Here is a 26583-nt window from a genome sequence, read left to right on the forward strand (position 1 = left end):
CCTATCTCACTTGTCAGGGCAGATTCACCCCAACATTGCAGGCCTCAGATTGACACGGTTTCTTCAATTCCAATGATGGCTAAACATTCCAAGCTTTCCTTCCCAGTTCAAAAATATTAATCTCATCTCATAAACCTTCAACTAGAAAGGTTTAAAATACTAAATGGAAAAGGTTTTCCTTCCAGGCTCAAAAGAAAAAGGTGGATCCTTTTACTGCACCACTTCCTACTATTCTTGATTTCCTTACCTCTATTTTGTAAAGAGGGGGCAACTTTTTTCTACTATTAAAGTTCAGTTAGGAGCCATCTCCAACTATCACATCAAAGAGAATGTTTTTTCTTTAGTGTCATCTAAATTATGTAAGGCTGTCCTAAAGGGTACCTTTTTACTCAGATCTCCTGTAAAGGACCCTATTCCAACTTGGTACTTCACTATGGTTTTGCAATCTTCAATACACTCTTCTTTTGAATCATCAGCATACCTCTCAACTGTTCAGATTTTTGCCTCATATTTTTGGTGTGTTTCTCATACAATTTTTAGTTTTCAGGCAAATCATTGAGGACCGAAGTCACTTCTTCTTCTTCTTTCATTTTTTCCTGGTTAGGGGTCACCACAGCAGATCACCTGTCCGCTCATGATTGGCAGTGGAGTTTTTACAGTGTCGAGTTTCCAGCCCGATGCCCAACCTTCCACAAAAGGCACACACACGCACACACTCACACCTAGGACCAATTTAGAGTGTCCAATCCACCTATAGCATGCCTTTGGGATGTGGGATGAAATCGGAGCACCTGGAGGAAACCCACGCGACCACAGGGTGGACATGCAGACTCCTCACAGAAGGCACCCCAGCCGAGAATCGAACCGGAGAACCTCTTGCTGTGAGGTGGCAAATGCTAACTGCTGCACCATCGTGGCCACCCTGAGGACTGAAGTCACTAAATAATAATAAATAATGGCAGACATTTGAATTTCGGACTTCATATCCTTCAGAAAATACATGATAATGTAACACCTGTTATTCTAACAACATTTTAAGTTTATAGGAGAAATATTTAAAATCTGTCACTATTTTTCAGCCTTTGTCCCCCTATTTTTTCTGGCTTTGTCCATATTTCTTTCACTGAGAGGTTGAGAGGTATGACCATGAACAAAAGTAGATCTCAAGTTTCTTTCCTGCAGACTGTCTTTCTGGTGGTTATAATGTCTGCAAGATGAGTATCTGAACTCCAAGCTCTATCTTCCAAACTACCATATTTGCTTTTCCAAAGACAGAGTTACTTTACCAAAAGTTCCCTCTGAGAGCAACCTCAATCAAATGATTAATTTGCCAGTGTTTTTCCACAATTTTGAAAGCAAAGGAGAGTACACCCTTCATCTGTTGGATGTACATTGACAGCTTCAGATTTACCTTCACAGACAAAAGAATTTAGGAAAACTGATCAGTTATTTGTTTCTTTCGCTAAAAACAGAATGGGAAAACTGGTTTCAAATGTTACTCAGGCTAAATGGATAACAGATTGTATTTCCTTTTTTATTACATGAAAGGCATAACTTAACCAATGCATCCAAAGGCTCATTCCACCAAGTCACTGTTTACCTCGGTTGCTTTTTGGGCTAGGGCTTCCATTGATGATATTTGTGCAGCATGGTCTAATACCTGTACTTTTATTGCTCATCACAACTTGGACATATTTCCAGAAACAGAGCTGCCTTGGTTCTGCAGTCCTCCTGAACATCCTTACCTGAGGGCCACACAAGGCTACAGTAGCTGAGACTCTGCCTCATACATTCAGGAATGAATGAAAATGACATCAGATAAGGAAGTTATGTACTCACCATAATGTTCCATCTGTGCTGTTCATTTTCATTCTTCCTCAACTTCCCTCCCCACTTCCCCCTGTCCATGTTTTTGGGATGAACCTAAAAGAATTCTTGATAGGAAGCATAGTTCCTGTTTGAGTTCCTGATCCTTTAGCTATTACCTTTCTGTCATAGCTTTGTTAAGGTATTTCTGATGATATTGCTCATAAAGCAGCAAACTCAATGTGATGTATTGCAGTAGTCAGGGCCATTTTGATTAAGGAGGAGCTTGAGAGTCAGAACCTAGAATCTATATGAAGATGGCCGAGTCAGATCTGAGGGTCAGATCCAAACCCATATGTTGAGGAAGAATGAAAATGAACAACACTGATGGAATGTTATATGAGTACATAACTTTTTTTTTCCTTCCATCCCAAGAAATTGGGTTTAGCTGTTTCTAAGCAAACTATCTCCTCTGGGATTTCTAAGGCCATTTGTTTTTGCTATTTCTTTCATGGTAAGCAGCTTTCTTCTTCTGTTCATGCGCATTCTAATTGTGGCTGTCTCAGGTGCTTTACTTCAAGGATTTGGTTACTAGAACCATTTTAGAAGTTGCTACTTGGTCTTCTCTACATACCTTTACTAAATACTACAAGTTGGCTATGATTTCTAGGACCAGAGCTGGTTTTGCTAGGGCCGATCTGCATATTTTTATAGGTTCATAGGTTCATAGGTTCATACTAGGCTATCTGCCCTAGGGCATTTAAAAGCCTAGCCAGAGTGTGTGTGGCTTTCACCACCCCTTAGGATGAGAATACTATACCCATTAGTTTGCTGTGCCTCTGTCCAGCAGTGATACAGAGATGATTCCTGGGGTAAACCTACGATCTCCCATCCACTCATCAAGATTTCTCTTGAACAGAGTCAGTGAGGGGCTCTGCCTCACATGGACTGGGATTCTGTTCCATAGTGTAGGGAGTCTCTGGTTGATGAATCTGTCCCTCCAGCACGTCCTATTTATATCCGTGTTGAGGTTTAAGTCTCTTGCTCTCGTGGCTCTGGTGGATTTGGATTTTTTGAGGTGGAGCATGTCCATTAACTCCGGGTTGGACATGGCCTTGTATGTCAGGCACAGATCACCTCTGAGCAGACGGTATGCGACTGAATAGAGCTGGAGTTTCTTCAGTCGGGCATCGTATGACATATGTTTGAGCCCGTTTATCCTTTTGGTGTTGTTTCCCCCTACCATCCTTTCCAGTAGCTTTTGTACTCTGTCCCTTTAGTAAGGAATACTGCAACAGTGATCAGGAAGGACATACTACGGTTGTGTAAAATCTCATCATAACAGTAGATACCCTACTTCTCACTGTTTTAGTATTCCGTTCTTCCCTTCCCCCCTGTTTTGCTCTCCTTCTTACCGTCTGGCCAGGAAGGGGGGGTTGTTCTTCCCTTTCTGGATGCACATGTAATTGCTTATCCTTTTAGGTTGACTTGATTCTCCTGGCTCAGTCTAGTTCTGAGGATTAGGTGCTCATTTGTCACTTATGTACCTTACTCCATAGATGTAGGACACGTGTCTGATTTACCGTGCCTGGAGGGAGCTAAGGCTTTGTTATGCTGACTTGACATTTGGCTATGCTTGGCAGGTTATCCCTTTAGCAAGGATTATTGCAAAAGTGAGAAGTAGGGCATCTAATGTTTTGGTAAGATCTTACAGAACTGTACGTTTTGCTTGGTTGAGCTTTAAACCATGCCATTTCAGCCTGTCCAGCAGTTTTATGAGCCATCTGCTATGTTCCTGCCTCATAGCACCCACCTGACTAAAATGCCATTAAGTGATATTTCTGTCATCTCACTCAAAACTAAGCTCATCTAGTGCTGATGCAATTTCAAAAGACTTCTTGTAGAAATGTGTAACTACCCAAATATATGTTTAATGTACGAAGTTTGGGTATCATTTCATCCAGTTTAACTAGCCACAATCCTTGGTTTGTATCAAACATCAAAAAGAATCTGGCATTAGGTTCAGCAGCATCCATTTCTTCAATAGGCTACAAAGGATAATGTTCTTTCTTGAACTATTTATTAAGGTCGTGCGGGTCAATACCTTTTTGGGCTTTGTCATGTTTAACAATCATCACTCTGTAATTGACATCTCTAGGCTCTATTTGCCTATTATTTCTCTGATTAAATATTATTTCTACCTGCCCTGCACTGTTTAATTCCTGCTTAATTTTAGCTTTAAGTGCATTAGGAACTCTACATGGAGCATAAAATCAAGACTAGCTTCACAGGATTATTTTACGTGATACACTGACTCTGAGCTTTTCAAGCATTCAGTCAGATCAGTATAGAATAGCTTCACAAAATGTCACCTCCATTCTTGGCCATTGATTCTTATTCAGTATTTTATGTCTTTGTACTTGTGATAAAGTACTGCCTACCAATACATTTTCCTACAATAATTAAATACAATGTGCTATCAGAATTCTGTATGCATATTTCTTCAGATGTTGTTCCTTATACACAGCTTTAGAATGTAGTTGCACTGCATTTGACTTGGTAATGTTCAAACATCTGTAACAAACATTTCTGTGAATATTCTGACTTCCTTATCACACATCATTGCATCCAGCTTCTGTACATCTCCAGTAGCCATATTCTGTACATTATAGCTACATTATGAGTTTTGTCATGCATACTTTCAAAAGTCTCCTCGTTTCATCTTCACAGTATGAGTTATCTTTAATTTGCCTATAGTAATACAAGAATCTGTGCCCAATAAATTTCCTTGCTTCAGTTTTAGAAAGCAGCAACTTGAAACAGTAGCCTGTGGACATGTATCTATCTATCTGTCTATCTATCTATCTATCTATCTATCTATCTATCTATCTATCTATCTATCTAATCTATCTACAGCTATCTCTCTATCTATTTATACACACACACACACACACACACAGTGTGTGTGTGTGTGTGTGTGTGTGTGTGTGTGTGTGTGTAAGTATATATCCAGCAGACATCTCCTAGTGTTTTTTACCTGTGTCCAGAATAAGATAGTAGCATATGTACAAAATTGCTGTGCTTGCAGTTTAAACACAATATTTTATTGCATTCTGCCCAAGTGTCCAGTATGAACATAACAGCTTCGCCATTAGGCCATAGTGGCTGTTTAGCACAAATTAAACTTTATGTTTCACTTACAGATTTAATACCATTCACACTGTTAGTCTAGACATTCCAGAATGTATTACCTTTGTGTTATGTATGATACGTCCTGCTATTTCAACAATATGCCCACTCCTTAGGGAGCCAGAGCAGTATGAAGAATAATATCTCACACCGTACTTAGGGACAGGGGGTTATCATATCCATTCCATCTATTTCCAAACAAAAGTAACACCTTTTCCTTTATAGTCACTGACTGTATAGTCTAAACTCATCCTTTCTGGTTTGGCACCGGAATGCATAAACTGTGAAATATGTTTTGCAATGTCAAGAAGGATACAAAATGATGGTCAGCTGATCAAGAGAGTTTCAGCAACAATGAAAATTTAATTGTCACTCTATTAACAGGAAGTTCCAGCAGCTGGTGTTTGTCATACCTGTAAACCAACCATGTCCTTCATGACATAGAGTTCTGTAGCAAAATGAGCACTCACATACTTGACACTCCAGTAGACTAATTCACAGCTCAGATGGTGTAGTGGTACATTGCTCTGACTATGGTGTACAGGGTCATGGGTTTAAAACTTTGCAAGGCTGATTATTTACAGCTCAGATGGTGTAGAGGTATATTGTTGTGCACAGGGTCCTGGGTTCCAGACTTGGAAGTGATAACCTTACATCTCAGATGGTGTAGTGGTAAATTGCTCTGACTAATGGCTCGCATTGAAGCAATCATATAGCAGACTCCTTAGACAATGACACTGTAAGGACGAATACTATTTTGTATCAATTTTTAAGCACAGCATGTAACACATGATGATAGCTTTCTACATGCATTTGAGATCTGAGCATTTGACCTGCTCTGCTTCTTAAAAGAAGTTTTTTTGGCCAAGGCCTTGCATGGGCTGTTGTATAAACTGACTAGAGGAAAGTTGAAATATGTTTGGTCATATATGACAAAAAGTGATGAAAAAATTCAGTACAAACCAGCAGCACAGCAAAAAATGTCAGGTGTGTACATTCACAGATGGTTTTGCTGATCTCTTCATACGTTTTGCAGCCATCACTATTCCATCCTTTCTGCTTTCCTGTGAGAAGAAGAGTTAATCATATTAGAAACTAAAAATAAGGAGAAATACAAAGACTTTGAGCCATATCTGTAAGTATGCATAGCACAACAGGAAAATGCATATCAAAATGTAAGCAAAATGGAACACAAGGACACTGAACCAGTCCACATACCCATTAGCTCAAAGTAACAGAATAATGTGATGCAATTGTCACAAGTATCTTAGTTGCTGATTTGCTGAGGATCCCATAATCCCTTATACTTGTTTTTGAATACTGCTACTAATTCTGACCTGCTGCACCATCTGCATTGTTAAACTATTGAATGTATGCAATATCTTTAAACAATTTTCTAAGCACACTTTTCTATCATCTTTCCATTTCCATTTGTCATTTTGTTATTAAGCATCATAGAAACAAACTTTAATGGCTGATGACAGCTTAGAGCACCATTTCCATGCCCACTAGAAAAACCATAGAGCACAGTATGCACTGGTTGCATGGAGTGGGGGGGAGCTAGAGCCCTGACTGTGACTCGGGTGACATGAGTTCAATTAATCTCTCGGGTGCTTGATGGCAGAAGCAGGCGAAGATGGGTGTGCCCATTCCAGAGACGGAGTTCGCATGCCAAGACACACATGCATTTTGACTGGATATCCTTGGTGGAGACCAGGGAAACCTCCATCAGGTGCTGTATGTGGTGGGAGGTTGTGGGCATCCTGCTGATATTAGCCCCTTACAGAAATGAAAACTGCGATGCCCATTAGACAGCCTGCCCAAGGATATCAGTTGTCAGGTGTAAGGTGTAGAGCTTAGTGACAGGAAACAAGTCTCGATGGCTGCCTTAATAATGGCCCCTCCTGGCTTACCTTCACCCAGGGATTAGGAAGAAATAGTTTGATTGACTGAAGATGTGAAGATCAGCAGACAGCAGGTGCAAAAACATGCCAAAAAAGGTAAAATCCTTAAGAAGTCATGTTTTAGATAACTCTTCTAATCTTGCCAGCTCCCTTATTATCCTATCTGTTACTGCCTTATTGTATCAATGCCAATGCAGATATGTGATCATCTGCAAAATATCAGACATTCTCTTTCAAGCCTTCTGCAGTGTTATTGATAGGAATTCCAAATGTCCAGCACCTATACTGAACCCTGTGGTTCCACACTCCTGACTATCCTTTTATTTGATAGGACTCATTCACTACAATGCTAAGTATCCTTTTGTCTTGTAAATGTTTTACTCATGCTACCTTCCCTCCAAAAAATGTTTATAATTTGTTCAATAACGTTTGCTGTGATAATGTCTCATATGCACTATAATACTCAAAATAGACAAAATTCCAAATTGGAAGGACTGAATACTGTAGGCTATAAGTTTGGTGTACTGCATAAAGAATTCTACAGAATATCAGGCAAGAAAAAAACATGTTGCTAGTTTTATACATATATGTATAGTTTATACATATATATATATATATATATATATATATATATATATATATATATATATATAGAGTCTACTTTAGAACAGCGAACAATCAGATGATTGAATGCTGTTAGAGCGAACACTAAATGTCAAACCTGCAAAATAGCGAATGGCTGGAACAGCAAATTTTTTCCAGGGAAAGAAGTCGCTGGGCCAGCCATCCAGGTTGTGCCATTTCCTCCACTGTAGTGTGATCTTAGATTTGGTATATTTAAGTAGGGGGGTGTGGGGGCACAGCCCCTCACATGGAGGGGTGTGGGAGGCGAAGCCCCCCACTTCATTTAGTGTTTAGTGTTTTTTTTTTTTTTTGGGAATAGCAATTATTTTTCCCTGGAAAAAAATCACTGTTCTGGTTGTTCGCTGTTTTGGATTTTCGACATTTAGGGGTCAATATAACAAGATTCGATCATCTGATCATTATATATATATATATATATATATATATATATATATATATATATATATATGGGTCTACTTCTTCTTATGGAATTTACAGTTTACCAAATGTTAGTTTGCCGACACCAGTTGTACAAAAGTACACTCTTCCAAAACTGCACTATTGCGAATCTCCTTAAGCAAAATGGTTACCCCATACCCTGCATGATGTGCAATTACACTCAAATAAACACATGTTCTAGTATTTTTGCAGGAGGCCAAGCTCCCCTACATACCACACCCCATGCAACTTATATATACCAACTTTGAGATCGCATTACAGTGACAACAGGGGTGGATTTCCTGACTGTTACTGTAGTGCGATCTCCATTTAAATTCCACATTATGACTATTTCTAACCTACCTACATATCCAACATGCAACAGAACTGCTACACTGCATGGCAATGTACACAAACACAGACTAATTGCACATCCCATATGATAACTGTTTCGCTTAAGTGTGATTCATAATAATGCAGTTTCAGAAGAGTGTACTTCGGTACAACTGGTGTCTGCAAACTAATGTTCAGTAAATTGTAAATTCAATAAGAAGTAGACCCATATAGATAGATAGATAGATAGATAGATAGATAGATAGATAGATAGATAGATAGATAGATACTTGCTTACTGGGGTTGTGCATTGATATCAGTGGACCACTTAAAAGCACCACAAAGTAAAGAAGGGGTAAAGATATATACTGTATGGAGTAGTACAAAGATATATATCTATACAAACCCTAAACATGACACACACAGAGGTGAGCTACAGTACATAAACAGGAGATGCAAGAGCAAGTAATGTATATGTTGTCATGTAAATAATTTCACTTCGGATCATCTTTCAGTCAGTTCTTCAAGTTAGCTTAATTAGAAGTACTTTTGTCATCTTTCAGTCAGTTCTTCAAATTTGCTTAAGGAGAAGCATGGAAAAGAAGGGAGAAGATAGTTAAGGTGGATTAGAGTGAATGAATATTTCGCAGTGTTGCCACGGTGGCTCTTTGCTGTAGAAGGAGTGCATTGTGAGAGGAAAGTAATGAGATCTAAGTGATCTGATCGTATAGGTGACATTAGCATTAAATACTAGGTACTTTATTTCAGTTTGAAATTTTGTCAGTTCTTTTAGGTAGGTAGTGAATCCCAATATTTGTAGGTAGATTAGAGAATGCATGATTAGTGCAATACAGTTTAGTTGCTGGTATGACCAGCTCGGGGTAGATTGTGATAGATTTTTCAGGTTGTATGACGAATTTTTAGGAATGAATTTGTTTGATACTGGAAGAATGAGTCTGGAGTCAGGGCTTTGTAGATAAGGAGGCCAGAAGGAAAATACTGTTTTGTTTGATAGGCAACCATCTGATTTTACAAAGAGTACTAGATTGTACAGGTGTTATTGATGTGGTGAATTGACACATGTTATTAGAGATTATTTGTAAAGTGGATGTGTTTTTCTGTCATGTTGCAATGATGGGTAATCATTACTCTTACTGACCAAGCAGAATTTATTTTTCTGTGGCTGCAGTTGCAGGAGCTGCCTGATAGATAGAAAGCCTTCGGGCCTATAAGACTAGAACTTATTTTTCCCCATGAAATTGAGAGTTTGGTCTAGAAATATTCCCAAGTCTTTTAATGAGGATGTTGTTTCTATCAGATGAGCAGTTTATTCGGAGTTGTATATCTATTAGATATCTTGAGGTAAGGTTATCTTAATGATTCCATTTTAAAATAGCTTTTCTCTATTTTCATTAAAATTATTGTATACATCAACAAATTACATACCACACTTTGGCTTTCTTTTTGACATTAATAGAAATCAAAATGAAGTTCGTGAACTATTTTCTCTACTGACAATCTGACTAAAATTGCACATTACATATTTTATAATCATAGAATTTATAGGCCCTCTTGATTGTTTGGCCACACAGGAAATATATTTGCGTTGTGTATGTGTTTGTGAGAAAATGTATAATTGCATAAGGTTTCTTTCTTCACAGGTAACCACTAACATTTTCCATTATGAAGTATTTTTCTTCTTAAATGTGTATAGTCAGATCTCAGAAATGTTTGCCTTTAATTAGTCCTACTTGCTATATGCATTTTAAATCTAAAATTGCTTTTTAGTTCCTAAAGCAGCACAGCAACATATATGTAAAGTTTCAAGTTAATGCTGCTCATTTTAACAAGTGTTACAAAGTATCTAATTCAAATACAACCAGCATTTCTTCTAATGGAGGTTGTTCCTAGTGTATATAGGGATTTTAATGATTGATTCACCCTCACATAAGTTAATCCGTATCTCTTGACAGACAGTCCTCAAATAAAAAGTGTAGGATGTGTAAATTTGCTTCCTAAATATATCCAGCACTCTTGATACTTTATCCAAGGGCTGGACAGCAGTGTATTTAAGAGGTGGAACCTTTTTAAGGGTGGACACAACCACAGAAAAATCAAATATGGTGGTCTTTGGCTAATAATTTTGGTCCTTGGGAAGGATGAAGGATCTTATAGGTTGGTAGGTTAATACTAGGCTAACTGCCCTTCAAGGCTATTTTAAGCCTAGCCAATGATGTCATTTGAGAATCAAACCCTGCACTTTCTGTCTATAAGGTAAACAACTTAACCATTATGCCAACCCCCAGTCCTGTGTTTTCTGGTCTTCTAAGGATAAGTTCCACTACATCAAGGTTTACCAAGCTGTTGTCAGGATTTTTAACCTTCTATTTATTCACAGAACCACCTAAGATGATAATACAGTGGTCCAGAAAGGCTCTTAGTGTCTTCTGTAGAAACGATATCACATTGTGGGGCATCTCAGTGTGTCTCGTTTTCAAAATATCACCAGACATGAGATTATCAAGGCAGAATGTATAATATCTGTATTGGGACACGAAAGGGCAGATAACATGATAACATGATTTCTCTTAAACTTATCCCCTACCAGGCCTTGGAGATGATAGGCCCATTGATTATAAGGAAATAGACCTAAGTCAGGTGCTTCAGGAAATTGGTCATCTTCTTTGTTCACTCCCCTCTATTAAGCTGATGTTTGACATTGCAAAGACATGTATTTGCAGACTACTTAGATAAATACAACAGTTATTAGGAATTTGAATTGGAAATTTTCAGAAATATCAGACAATGAGTTTTTGTGATGCTAAAGTAGTTCTTATTGACCATGTAGTCCCAGACCTGCTTGAGAAAGTGGCTGTGGAGAAACAAAAAGCCTCTTAGAACTCTAGGTGAGTTGAAGTTCTTATCAAACAAGTTAAATATGTATATTAAACATCAGAACATAGAGAATAGGATAATGTTGGAAAGAGCAAAGAGATGCCACATTACCAATGTAGCAAAAATGTCAAGAAATTGGAGATAAATTACTAGAAGTATATAGCCAAATCGCTTCTGCAGAACAGCAACTTCTGATTCTGGAGAACAGAACAAGACACCAACATTTACAAATAATGAGAGCCTCTCTAGGTGAAGAATGACTCGATTGTTTGGTTTGAATGTTGTAAAATATAAACTGGAAAAATCAAATGGGTTTTCAAAGAAGTTACCCGACATTCAAAAGGCGTGTCATTTGTATTTGACTGCTTTTGCTTGAGTTATAAGAAAGCCATGAGTGATTCTGCTGCATTTTGTGACTCGGTATAAACTGGAGCTGGCACTTTGGCTGATTTGATACCCTGGTACAAAGTGTTTTGTGGAAGGACAGCCTGTATATATTGACCATGTGTTTTTTCTGAGATTACTTTAGTGTAGCAGTTTTATTTAACTAAAGTTACAAGAAGATAGTGTTATACATGGAATGTAAAATGTATATAACTTTCCCAGTGGTACTGAAGGAGTTTCTTTCCAATGAGGTGTAGATGTTTACCAATTTCTACATGTCCTTCAGCAGTCTTTGAGGCAAGCCTCATGGACTGGATTTTGACCTGGAAGATTCTAGCAGCTAACAACAAAAGTTGCAGTGTGTGTAACAAAGGGTTGTGGAAGAATAAGAATCTCATAGTGAGGAGGAATCTGAGGAATAACTATTTTTATTTTTTTTTAACTTTATACCTGGGAATGTGCATTTAAAAGAAAAGTGGACACTACCAAAAAACTTGAAGGTTAAGAATACAGGAATTTTTTATATTAAAATATGTGGTGTGATTATAGTATGAATATTTGAGACTGTAAATTGGCATACCAAATATATAGTTACCTCACTTTTGTTTATATGCTTCTAAATGTTAAAACTATATGTTTGAATAAATACTGACCATCAGAAATATTGGTCAGAATGTCAGATAATAAAGGTATATATTATGTGGAAATGGTTTTCATCTTAGTAAAAAGTTTGTGTTTTAATATAATACCCTGTTAGTAGTTCCATTATTATTATGGAAACTTTCAAACTGATTAAAATTTGAATGTTGATTTTTTTTTTTTCATACTACTCAGGACAAAGCCAGTCAACCTAAAATGTGTACAAAGTGGTATGCTAACAATGAATATCTGGAAAGTTCAGCAAACTGACTTGTGTGTAATGACCAGATGAATGCTTGGCATTGCTGGCCAGTTGTACCAGTTTGAAGAAGTGCAAGTGGTTATGAGACGTATTCAGGGAAAGACATAGATTCACAGAAATTAAAAGGCCACTGAGTCACATGATCATTCTCTCCTTGCCAGTACCATGTCTCAGACCCCACTTCTTTTCACCAGGACAGCCATAGAAGTCAGTCTTGGAGTAAAATTTGTGGATACCCATCCAGTCATTGAGTTGATGTTTAAAGGAACACAGTGAGTCACACTGCTTAACATGCAGGGAAGTTTATTCCAATATAGACAGCTCATTATTCTTAAATAAACGGAGCTAACCGAAAATGCAAATAATCACTTCATCTGGTTGAGAGTCGTTATACTTAAAATAAATATAGGGTAGAATGCTGCATTATTTCTATTTGAAGATTATTTTTGGTGTTACTATGTGAGAATTTATAGAAGAATGTTGCAATGCGTATTGTACTTGATGGTCACATGCCCATAGCTGCAGGCTTACCACACATATAAGTGCATGGAGGCAAAATAGTTCCAAATGGTATGCTTTCACTTCTATGTGTGTATATGTGTATCTATCTGTGTATCTATCTATCTATCTATCTATCTATCTATCTATCTATCTATCTATCTATCTATCTATCTATCTATTTATCTATCTACCTATCTATATCTAATCTATCTGTGTGTGTGTGTGTGTGTGTGTGTGTGTGTGTGTGTGTGTGTGTGTGTGTGTGTGTGTGTGTGTGTGTGTGTGTACATACATAGCTTTATATATGAATGGTAAACATACAAAACATACACCATGACAACTTGACCATTCATTACATAGTACACGCAACACATTGATAGTCAGTATAGCGAAAAGGGAAATATATTTTTTTTCCCATGCACTATCTGTAGCCTATCCACATTCAGCTCAAATTTGTCTGAACAGTAATGGTGTTATGGGAATGGCTTTTATAAAGTTAAGATGCACATTAGGGTTAGGGTTAGTATGCTTAACTAAGCACTTTGCTATGGAGCATGGATCATTACTGATGATACAGCATAATATTACATTTGGGAATAAGTAACAGACTACAAGTAGAGTATACAGTAGTAATGGTAATGCTAGTATGCACATGGTACATAGTAATTTCAAACAACACAGTAAATAAGTATTTGAGAGACTTATGAGAATCAGTATTTTTGTATATGATATTTAAAATAAATATATTTTAATGGCTGTATCTGCACATCTGCTCATGTATTCATATATATATATATATATATATATATATATATATATATATATATATATATATATGGGTTCCTATTATAATTTCAAAATACTGAAATCCCGACTTTCAGTATTTCGAAATTATAATACCGAAGCCTTGAAAATCTGAAACACCAGAGACACGAAATTTAAAATACAGAAGTTCGAAGCTACTAGTGTTGCAGTGTGTGAATGTATAGGTGTAAGTGTAGGTAAGTACATATGAGTGTGTTGGTTAGGGGTTTTTGTGTATGTTAGTGTGTGTTTTGGCTGTGATGTGTGAGTGCAAGGGTCTGTGAAATGTGTGTGTGTGTGAGTTACCTTTCTGTGTGTGATTGCGCGATCTCAGAGTTAGTATATATAAGTAGGGGAAGGTGTTGTGGTGTGTGAATGCATAGGTGTAAGTGTAGGTAAGTATGTATGAGTGTGTTGGTTAGGGGCTTTAGTGTATGTTAGTGTGTGTTTTGGCTGTGATGTGTGAGTGCAAGGGGCTGTGAAATGTGTGTGCGTGTGAGTTACCCTTGTGTGTGTGAGTCTACGATCTTGAAGTTAGTATATATAAGTAGGGGGGTATGGGGGTCGCAGCCCCCCACATGGAGGGTGCAGGGGAGCTTGCCCCACTGCTTGTCTGTAGTGTTGGATTGTTTGTTTGATTGTGGGGGGAGATTGTGATTATGTGTATGTGTGTGGTGTATTTGCACTGTAGATTCGAGATTTTAAATTTCGCGGTTATGGGGTTTTAATATTTAAAGTTTTCGTCTATAGAATTTTGAAATACTGTAAATATCTGTATATATCTATATCTATATATATATATATATATATATATATATATATATATATATATATATATATGTATATATATATATATATATATATATATGTATATATATATATATATATATATATATATATATATATACATATACATATAATTGTTTTTGTTCAATAAAAAATGAATACTAGGTTCAGCCATATTGGTTGACAGAGTTGTCCCTGAAGCTTCAGGAGGGACAGACATGAGCATTATTTCAATTTTATATATTTATTTATTTTATTATTTTTCATTTCAATTTTAAACCATTGCAAGTTTATTTCTTGTCTTACTAATGGTATTAATAATGGAAGCTTTATAATTATTGCACACACACATTAACAATAGAAGTACAAATGATGCTTGTCCTGAGGGTGGTATTTTATGACCACTTATACTTTTCAAATATTTTATATCCTTTTTAAAGTTAAACACTACAGAATCAAACAATATGACAGAATTCATAATCAGTCTGTGCCGACAGCATGATTGTGATGACAATAGAAGCTGCATTTAAGCAGGACAACATGAGGTAGTGTTGATAATTGGGGACATGAATGCTCATATTGGGACAGACAGACAGAAAAGGAATATGAGGACTGCCTGGGTCCACATGGTTGGGGCAACAGGAATAAAGGAAAAACCATCCCAGACTTCTGTATGACAAATGGCTTGGGGGAGAGTCACATACAAAAGTGGCCATTGTGCATCTGAGATTCATAGGTTCATAGCTTCATAGGTTCATACTAGGCTATCTGCCCTAGGGCATTTATAAGCCTAGCCAGAGTGTGTTTGACTTTCGCCACCCATTTTAAATTAATTTTGCTATGCCCTTTTTTGAGGTTAGTATACTGTGCCTCTGTCTAACAGTGACACAGAAGTGATACCCAGGGTAAACCTACGATCCCCCATCCACTCATCAAGATTCCTCTTGAAGAGAGTCAATGAGGGACTCTGCCTAACCTGGACTGGGATTTTATTCCAGAGTGAAGGGAGCCTCTGGGTTATGAATCTGTCCCTCCAGCATGTCCTATTTATTTCAGTGCTGAAGTTCAAGTCTCTCGAGTGTGTAGCTCGATGGGATTTGGATTTTCTGAGGTGCAGCATGTCCATTAATTCCAGGTTGGACATGGCTTTATACGTCAGGCACAGATCACCTCTGAGCAGGCGGTATGCCACTGAGTAGAGATGGAGTTTCTTTAACCGGGCAGCATATGGCATCTCTTTGAGCCCTTTGATCCTCTTGGTGAGGTACTTTTGGGGTCTTTCCAGTTGCTGCAGGTGTCTGGTAAGGTACATCCCAAAAGGGGCATTGTACTCAATTATGGGCCTGATGAGGGATGAGTAAAGAGGCACGATGACCTCCCCTGATCTAGATGTGAATCCCTTCATGATTAGGTGGGCTATATAAAATGTTTTTCTAACCACTTTGGCCATGTGGTTATCAAATGAGAGATTGCTATCAACTTGGGTCCCCAGGTCCCTAATTACTTCTTCCGTACTTAATGGTTATCACTTATGTGGTAATTTGTGGGCCCTTTGATTTTGCCAAAGGGGATGACTATACACTTTTTGGTGTTTAGCTTGAGGCCATGGCTCTGGCACCAGTTGTCTGTTTCTATGAGGCCCTTTTGGAGGATGCTTGTGTCGGCTGGAGAGTCGATTATGGCACCCAGTTTGCAGTCATCTGCGAACTTGGTCAGCCACAGTCCTTCCGTGTTGGCCTGTACCTCTGAGAAATATATACCGAACAAGAGAGGTCCCAGGACTAAGCCTTGTGGGACGCCACTTGTAACTGGTTTGGAGTCTGACATGGCTCCAGCAATTCTAACCATGTGGATTCTGTCCTTGAGCCAGTTTGCAACCCATCTAGTGACATAGGGGTTTATATTTAAGTTGGTGAGCTTATCTATAATGCCCGAGTGGGGTATTGTAATGAAGGCTTTTGCAAGGTCCTAGTAGGCTGTGTGGACCACCTTCCCCTCATCAATGGCCTTGGTGACTCTTTCAAAGAAATCGACCAGGTTTAAGAGGCAGGATCTGCCCTTAACAAAGCCGAACTGGGTAGGATCCAGTGTCTGTAGGTCCCCAATATCTTTATTTATAAGGTCCATGATAATCCTTTCCATAGCTTTGCAGACCAAGCTAGTCAGGCTTATGGGGCGATAGTTTCCAGGATCCGTTGAGGCAACACCTTTGTGGAGAGGGACCACTGTTGCTGTACGCCACTCTTTGGGTACATATCCTGTAGTAAGGCTGAGATTGAACAGTAGTTTTATGTTTGGGTTTAGCTCTTCTTGGAGTTCATGTAGGACACAGCCCGGGACACCGTCTGGTCCCATTGATGCTGTGTTTTTTGCTTTGGAGAGGGCGGCTCTTACCTGAGCATCTGAGATGTCAGGGGGGCACCACTCTGCTGGGATAGATATTTGCCCTTTTGGTGTGGAGGGGGGGGGGGATTTTGTGCTGAACCTGTCAGCTAGGATGTTGGCAATGTCTGTGGGTTCGGTGTATTTTTTGTCATTTTGGACTAATTCTGAGCATATCTGAGAATTCCCACCCAGGTTCCTAACATAACTAAAGAAAGCCTTGTGATTATCCTTAGTGTCCTGTGCAATTTTTCTCTCGAAGCTGGCCTTAGACGATTTTATGAGTGCCCATAGTTTTTGCTAATACTGATCAGAGATGCCTTCCCTTTTTGGGATTTTGCTCTATCATGTAGTAGCTTCCTCCTTCTATTGTATAGTTTGTTTATGGCTGGGGTCCACCAGACAGGATGTCTGCCTTTGGAGGATTGGGTCTTGGTTTTATTTGGGATTGCATGATCCATGCATTCCTGAAGGTGTTCATAGAATGTGTTTATAAAGGATTCTGCAGTCTGGGCTGTATTTTCCACAGGCCCGGGGACTTTGAAGGATTCCACCTCGGTTTTGAGGAGTGTGAAATTTGCTTTAGAGAAGTTTTTCACTGTGGTTTTCTGGGCAGGGGGTGGGGTCAGGATGTGAATATCCAGTGAGATTAGTTTATGGTCTGATCTTACCAGTGAGGGATACACTTCTGGTCTGGAGCATAGAGTCCCCATGTTGGTGATGATCAGGTCCAGTATGTTTCCCCTCTTGTGGGAGTGGAAACAAGTTGTTCCATAGCATTTGAGTTTATAAATTCTAGGAACCTTTGGGCTAGGGTGTTGGAGCTAGAGTAATGCTCCCAGTCTATGTTTGGGTAGTTGAAGTCGCCCAATATAATGGTGTTTGGAGAGATCTTCATATTTTCCAGTGTTCTCAGGAAGGCCGAGTGGAGTTCCTGGGTTTGGGAGGGTGGTCTGTAGCAGGCTATAAACTGGAAGGCAGTTTTACCCACTGTTAGTTGCACATGGATAGTCTCTGATGCTTCGTGCTGTGCCACCAACCTGGAGGTGTGGGTATCTTTGACGAATATTGATACTCCCCCTCCTTTTGTGGTTCGGTCCAAGTTTTGGGGCCGAAAAGCATGGTATGAGGTATAACCTGGTAGTGCTGGGGTGCTCTCAGGAGCCTTGAACCAGGTTTCTGTTACTGCACAGATATCAATGTTCTCCATGCTAAGGAGAGTTTCTAGTGCATGCATCTTGAGGTTTAGACTTCTGGCGTTGAGTAGCATTACTCTTAGTTTCTTATCCCTTGTGATACCTATGGAGGTGGGTTTGTCTTTTGAGCCTTGACTAAAAAAGGCTCTATGGGGGTAGCAAGAGCCTTTGCCAATATCCGAAAGCCCAGGGGTGATAGGTGCAAGCTGTCCCTAGCGAAGCATCGTGGCTTGTCGAGCATGTCATCCCAGGCTGACAGGCATTGGATCCCCTTTGAATGACACCAATACTTAAGCCAATTGTTGAAATTGATCATCTTGTCTTCATATTGTGGCATCATTCTTGGTTAGGGTAAGATGCTACTCAATGTCAAGGTCAAACCGGCCTGGGCTACATGCTCAGAGAGCTCCTCTATGTCTCTTTTCATGTAGTCCAGGGAGGTATGTCTCAGGTCATTCACACCAGCATGGACAATGACTGAGTCATATTTGTACTTGCCTTGGAGTGACCTGAGTGCTTGTGTTATGTGGCGGATCCTAGCGCCTGACAGGCAGCTCACCGTGACCTTCTCCTTGTTCAGCCTGGTGAGTGGGATGTCAGTGTGCCTGATGATAGAGTCACCTATTACAAGTGTATCAGGTATGTTGTTTAGCCTTAAGGGCTGTGACTGTTCGGCACACTGGCTTTGTGAGCTGTGTGTTGCACGTGTTTTGTTTTGGGGTAGCAGTTGCTTGGGTGTCTGCTTTGGAGGTCTCTGCTGCTTAGGCAGATTTTTATTTAGAGCCTTCGGGTATGTTTTTGTGTGTTTATGTGTTTGGTTTGCTGTCGTGGTAGGCCTATGTGAGACTGGAATTGTAGTGAGTGTGGTTTCCTTTTCCTCCTGACTGGTTACGCCAGTACTGAGTTGAGAGACCTTAGCCTCCAGTTTGGCTATATGGTTGCATCTCTCACATGTGTTGGAATTTGTTGGGAGGAGGAGAGGGTTGTCTGTGTACATGAGGCAGTTGTAACATTGCCTCAAGATTCCCAGATTCACCAGCTGGACCGGAGAGGAGATTGACAACTGACCTTTGGACTTGCTAGAATAGTATTGGGAATTCCTTTATAATTGAAAAAAAGGGCCAATGGGGAACAAGGTACTCAAGGGGAGTTTGTGAGCGTGTAGTGCTTTTAATTTTTTATCGCTGACCTATATAATTGCTTTAGTGAGCAAGTGCCAGGTAACTTAAATGCAATGTGCTACAGGTAACTTAAATGCAAAAATGACAAACAGTAACTTTCATTCAAGTGAAACAAGGAAATAAGTACAGTAAGCAATGCAGATATCACTAGAGATCCACAGAAGTGCTGAAAAGCCGAGTTTTAGGTGGAATTAGCGTTTCAGGGAAATAACAAGCAAACAAACAACAAGCATACAAACAAAGCTAGATTCAGCAGGCCTGGATCTAGTCTATGCTACAGCAAACAAGGTGTACCAATTTCAGTAAGAAATAGTTCAAATATGCAGGCACTATAAGCCTTTAACCAGAAATTCCCAGCTCAGAAGGGCAGAGTCCAGCCTCTCCTCCCACAAGAGTGCAGACCACGAACCTTCTTAATGTAAAATAACTGGCCTGAAGCCCAAGTGCTTAAACCATAACTAATACACTTTTAGAATAACAGACACTGAGCCCTCAATCAGCAGTTCCCAACTTAGAAGGATGTAAGCTAGCTGTCCTGCCACCACAGTGCAAACCACAAACATTCCTAATGTAAAACAACTGGTCTGAAGCCCAAGTGCTTAATCCAAAAGTCTTAGAATGATAGCTACACTTTAATCAAGTTACTACCAAGCAGTAATAAATACAATTGAATACTTTAAAGAATGTCTGGATTAGTGCTCAAGTTATACAAACAAAGCTAGATTCAGCAGGCCTGGATCTAGTCTATGCTACAGCAAACAAGGTGTAACAATTTCAGTAAGAAGCAGTTCAAATATGCAGGCACTATAAGCCTTTAACCAGAAATTCCCAGCTCAGAAGGGCAGAGTCCAGCCTCTCCTCCCACAAGAGTGCAGAGCACGAACCCTCTTAATGTAAAATAACTGGCCTGAAGCCCAAGTGCTTAAACCAGAATTAATACACTTTTAGAATAACAGACACTGAGCCCTTAATCAGCAGTTCCCAACTTAGAAGGATGTAAGCTACATGTCCAGCCATCACAGTGCAGGCCACAAACCTTCCTAATGTAAAACAACTGGTCTGAAGCCCAAGTGCTTAATCCAAAAGTCTTAGAATGATAGCTACACTTTAATCAAGTTACTACCAAGCAGTAATAAATACAATTGAATACTTTAAAGAATGCCTGGATTAGTGCTCAAGTTATACAAACAAAGCTAGATTCAGCAGGCCTGGATCTAGTCTATGCTACAGCAAACAAGGTGTACCAGTTTCAGTAAGAAGCAGTTCAAATATGCAGGCACTATAAGCCTTTAACCAGAAATTCCCAGCTCAGAAGGGCAGAGTCCAGCCTCTCCTCCCACAAGAGTGCAGACCACGAACCCTCTTAATGTAAAATAACTGGCCTGAAGCACAAGTGCTTTAACCAGAATTAATACACTTTTAGAATAACAGACACTGAGCCCTCAGTCAGCAGTTCCCAACTTAGAAGGATGTTAGCTACCTGTCCTGCCACTACAGTGCAGACCACAAACCTTCTTAATGTAAAACAACTGGTCTGAAGCCCAAGTGCTTAAATTAAAAGGCTTAGAATGAGTTACACCAAGCAGTAATAAATACAACTGAGTACTTTTAAGATGACGCAAAAGCAAAAAAAAGTAGGAAGAAACATAAATACGGTAAAAGCATATAATTTTTTTTTTTTGAGTGAGTGAGCAAGTGAGATGGGCCCAGCAGGAGTATCCAAGTGCAAATTTACAAGAGGGGTGGGCAGTTTCAAAGCCACCAAGATTAACACCAAGACAAAAACAGGGAGGGTGGGTGGGGACCTACTGAAAAAACAGTCAACTTCCAGCTAGATATTGCTCAATGCAATACAAACAGATTACTTTAAATCGTGTATTATTTGATAAAAGTGCAGGTAAAAATCTACTTAACTCCCTTCATGTAGGTCTCAGTTGGCCAAAGCTCACAGTTTAAACAAAAAACAATTCACTGTACCACTTGTATAAGACAGAAACTGAATAACAATGAGGTAAACTACCCCCACTTATCACTCGCTATGCAGATTTTTTAACAAGCCTTAACTAAAAATACCACTTGTATAAGACCTACTGAAAAAACAGTCAACTTCCAGCTAGATATTGCTCAATGCAACACAAACAAATTACTTTAAATTGTGTATTATTTGATAAAAGTGCAGGTAAAAATCTACTTAACTCCCCTCATGTAGGTCTCAGTTGGCCAAAGCTCACAGTTTAAACAGAAAACAATTCACTGTACCACTTGTATATAGACAGAAACCGAATAACAATGAGGTAAACTACCCCCACTTATCACTGGCTATGCAGGTTTTTTAACAAGCCTTAACTGAAAATACCACTTGTATAAGACCTACTGAAAAAACAGTCAACTTCCAGCTAGATATTGCTCAATGCAACACAAAAAAATTACTTTCAATCGTGTATTATTTGATAAAAGTGCAGGTAAAAATCTACTTAACTCCCCTCATGTAGGTCTCAGTTGGCCAAAGCTCACAGTTTAAACAGAAAACAATTCACTGTACCACTTGTATAAGACAGAAACTGAATAACAATCAGGTAAGCTACCCCCACTTATCACTGGCTATGCAAGTTTTTTAACAAGCCTTAACTGAAAATACCACTTGTATAAGACCTACTGAAAAAACAGTCAACTTCCAGCTAGATATTGCTCAATGCAACACAAACAAATTACTTTAAATTGTGTATTATTTGATAAAAGTGCAGGTAAAAATCTACTTAACTCCCCTCATGTAGGTCTCAGTTGGCCAAAGCTCACAGTTTAAACAGAAAACAATTCACTGTACCACTTGTATATAGACAGAAACCGAATAACGAGGTAAACTACCCCCACTTATCACTGGCTATGCAGGTTTTTTAACAAGCCTTAACTGAAAATACCACTTGTATAAGACCTACTGAAAAAACAGTCAACTTCCAGCTAGATATTGCTCAATGCAACACAAACAAATTACTTTAAATTGTGTATTATTTGATAAAAGTGCAGGTAAAAATCTACTTAACTCCCCTCATGTAGGTCTCAGTTGGCCAAAGCTCACAGTTTAAACAGAAAACAATTCACTGTACCACTTGTATAAGACAGAAACTGAATGACAATGAGGTAAACTACCCCCACTTATCACTGGCTATGCAGGTTTTTTAACAAGCCTTAACTGAAAATACCACTTGTATAAGACCTACTGAAAAAACAGTCAACTTCCAGCTAGATATTGCTCAATGCAACACAAACAAATTACTTTAAATCGTGTATTATTTGATAAAAGTGCAGGTAAAAATCTACTTAACTCCCCTCATGTAGGTCTCAGTTGGCCAAAGCTCACAGTTTAAACAGAAAACAATTCACTGTACCACTTGTATAAGACAGAAACCGGATAACAATGAGGTAAACTACCCCCACTTATCACTGGCTATGCAGGTTTTTTAACAAGCCTTAACTGAAAATACCACTTGTATAAGACCTACTGAAAAAACAGTCAACTTCCAGCTAGATATTGCTTAATGCAACACAAACAAATTACTTTAAATCGTGTATTATTTGATAAAAGTGCAGGCAAAAATCTACTTAACTCCCCTCATGTAGGTCTCAGTTGGCCAAAGCTCACAGTTTAAACAGAAAACAATTCACTGTACCACTTGTATAAGACAGAAACCAAATAACAATGAGGTAAACTACCCCCACTTATCACTGGCTATGCAGGTTTTTTAACAAGCCTTAACTGAAAATACCACTTGTACAAGACCTACTGAAAAAACAGTCAACTTCCAGCTAGATATTGCTCAATGCAACACAAACAAATTACTTTAAATTGTGTATTATTTGATAAAAGTGCAGGTAAAAATCTACTTAACTCCCCTCATGTAGGTCTCAGTTGGCCAAAGCTCACAGTTTAAACAGAAAACAATTCACTGTACCACTTGTATAAGACAGAAACCAAATAACAATGAGGTAAACTACCCCCACTTATCACTGGCTATGCAGGTTTTTTAACAAGCCTTAACTGAAAATACCACTTGTACAAGACCTACTGAAAAAACAGTCAACTTCCAGCTAGATATTGCTCAATGCAACACAAACAAATTACTTTAAATTGTGTATTATTTGATAAAAGTGCAGGTAAAAATCTACTTAACTCCCCTCATGTAGGTCTCAGTTGGCCAAAGCTCACAGTTTAAACAGAAAACAATTCACTGTACCACTTGTATAAGACAGAAACCGAATAACAATGAGGTAAACTACCCCCACTTATCACTGGCTATGCAGGTTTTTTAACAAGCCTTAACTGAAAATACCACTTGTATAAGACCTACTGAAAAAACAGTTAACTTCCAGCTAGATATTGCTCAATGCAACACAAACAAATTACTTTAAATTGTGTATTATTTGATAAAAGTGCAGATAAAAATCTTCTTAACTCCACTCATGTAGGTCTCAGTTGGCCAATGCTCACAGTTTAAACAGAAAACAATTCACTGTACCACTTGTATAAGACAGAAACCGAATAATAATGAGGTAAACTACCCCCACTTATCTAGTAAGGAAAAGGCTATGGGATAAAATCAGAGATTACAGATTATACAATGACTGTTCATTACTATTCGAAAGCAAGCAAGCTGATTGGCCAGACCAACCAATGTGCCCATTGTAAATCTACCAACAGAAAAAGGTCTGGTTACCCGGACTTCTTTCCATTCATATATTCCATAACTTTTATTTTTCTTTAACAAAATTTTTTTTTAAATCTGTAGTCCGGACTCCAGACATACCAGAGAGGCAACATGGAGGAAATACAAAGAAAATCAGGTACGTTATTTAAAACTTAAGACATGTACCTGATTTTCTTTGCATTTCCTCCATTCTGTCTCTCTCTCTCTCCAACCCCTAATGTAGCCCAAACTTTTTTTTTTAATAAAAAAAAAGAAAACAAAACTGGAGCAACAGAGACTTTCTTTTCTCCGTTGCTTTCTTTTTCAAAGCATTGATGTACTGGGTATGCATGGGAACACACATCAAAACAAGGCAGCAGGATACAACCAGCAGCAGAAGAACAGTACAGCGCCATTATACAAAGACATTATTTAAGAAACGTAAGGGTTTTTTCCTTAAATAATGTCATTGTATTATACCAATAACTGACTCTGTGGTTGTGGTATATTGAAATTTGCCCACAGTTGGCTTTATTTAATCACTCGGGCTTTGGCCTCATGATTAAACCACACCAACCATGGGTAAATCTTCAATATACCACATCACGTCATCCGTTATTGCTTAAGTAATCTGCACCGAAACACTTGGCCCACAGAATAAACCACTGATGGCCACAGTCAGCTGCAAGCAGTGGTCAGGGAACACTCTGTGCTCAAAGATTAGCTTGAAGACCTGGAAGTTAATTGGAGTGAAGGCAAAAGATTTCAAGGAAAAACTTTGACTTCTAGTACCTCAGGAAGAAGAACAATGGCAGCATCACGCAACATTAACTGTGAAGATGATAGAACAGACATGAAGCTGAGCCAGCTGTGGAACTAAGTTATATAAGAAATACAGGTGGAATGTAGAAGGCCAGGAAGTTATCAAAAAAGGGGAAGGAGAGTAGGAAAAAGTGAAAGCTGGAAAAGACGGTCCAGGCTAAGACGGAATACTGGATGGCTAGCAAAGAGGCTAAGAGAGGAGTCACAATAGCAAAGAACAAGGCATCAGAGGCACTCTACCAGCTTATTGAAAGTGACTCAGCAAATGATGCGAGAAACTCAATCAGGTTACAAGGAAAGGACAGAAGGAAGACAAAGAAGATAGTCATCAGGTACCATTCATAAGGGATGCAAGCAACAACCTGCTCACCACTTCCCAGGACATTAAAGGCTGTGATGGAGGTTGTACTCCCACAAAGGCTGTATTGCCCCAAACACATCCCGTAATGAATGAGAAAGAAGAGCCCACTATAGAAGAAATACTAACACCAAGAACATGGTCAGTGAAAGCAGCAGCTCAGCTAAAGTAACGGCAGATATGACCAAGCCGTTGGGTAAGGTGGGGGAGAAATGGATACTGAGAGTGCATATATCAGTATGGAGAGAGAAGTGCATACCAGATGACTGGGGAATAAGCATACTAGTGCCAGTCTACAAGAAAAAAGAGAACATTCACAACTGTGGGCAGTATGGAGGTTTCAAACTTTTGCCACACTGCATGAAAGTGCTGGAGAGTGTGATTTATAAACTAGTATACAGAGTGGCAGAAAGTAAGATGAGAGGAGATGAGTTCAGATTCAGACCAGGATACAGTACAATCAACCTGATTGCAGTGAGAAAGACAGTGGAGAAGAAGCTAGAGATGAGGATATAGTCCACCTAGTTATGTCTAGACTTGGAGAAAGTATGACAAGGCCCCAAGAAACCTGATTCAGACAATCCTGTGATGGTTTGAAGTCCTGAAAACATTGGTTGAATTGGTGGAGAAATAGGTCTGTCCTCATCAACAGCAAGATGAATTTGTGTCAGGGATTCAACAGCATGGCCTCTGAAATTCTCCCAGGCTACTAACACTTCACAAGAACACAAATCCGGAGTGCTTGGACTAACAGACTGGTTTCCATGAGACTGGGTGGCATCAGCGCTCAGCATTGAGTGTTCTACTGTTCATAGGGTGATGGACTATATTGAAAAACAGGTTAGGAAAGGACAGATTGACAAGGCTGCTGTATGCAGAGGCTGTGGCATTACAAGCAGACTCTGAACAGGGACTTCAGCAAATGATAAAGGAATGGAATGCAAAACTGAAGGCATATGGGATGAAACTGTGTATAGAAAAGACTGCTATCATTGCATCAAATGGAGGAAAGAGAAATAAGCTAAAAATTGATATACAAGGGCAAATAGTGGAACAGGTAAACAGCTCCAAGTATCTTAGGAGAAGGAAAGTCTGAAAGAGGAGGCCAAAGCTAGAATCACAGTGGCTGCAGATAACTGAGACAGTATGTGACAGAAGAATGCCAAAGAAGCAAAAAATGTCTATAAAACAGTGGTGCAACCAGTACTTCTGTTTAGTACAGAAACCGGGACAGTGAAGGAAGACAGATGAAGAAGCTAGAAGTGATGGAGATGAAAGACGGAAAGATTCACGCTATGAGACAGATGAAGAAATGATGACATTGGAGCAGAAGCCCAAGTAGCTCCAATTGCAGAAAAGGTCAAAGAGAACAGAGTACAGTGGTTCAGGCAACTGTG

General features: G+C 39.0%; 1 protein-coding gene across 1 annotated transcript in view; it reads right to left on the reverse strand.

The window, feature by feature from the left end:
- The window catches only part of LOC122809665 (adhesion G-protein coupled receptor G5-like), a 472088-nt gene that overhangs the window by 215502 nt on the left and 230003 nt on the right, over window positions 1-26583 (reverse strand). Inside the window, exon 8 of the mRNA XM_044081327.1 lies at window positions 5959-6059. Within this exon, the coding sequence (XP_043937262.1) occupies window positions 5959-6059 (101 nt within the window). The remainder of the gene's footprint in view (window positions 1-5958; window positions 6060-26583) is intronic.

The sequence above is a fragment of the Protopterus annectens genome, chromosome 8.part0, assembly GCF_019279795.1.
Source record: "Protopterus annectens isolate FY-2018-M chromosome 8.part0, PAN1.0, whole genome shotgun sequence".
Lineage (NCBI taxonomy): Eukaryota > Metazoa > Chordata > Ceratodontiformes > Protopteridae > Protopterus > Protopterus annectens.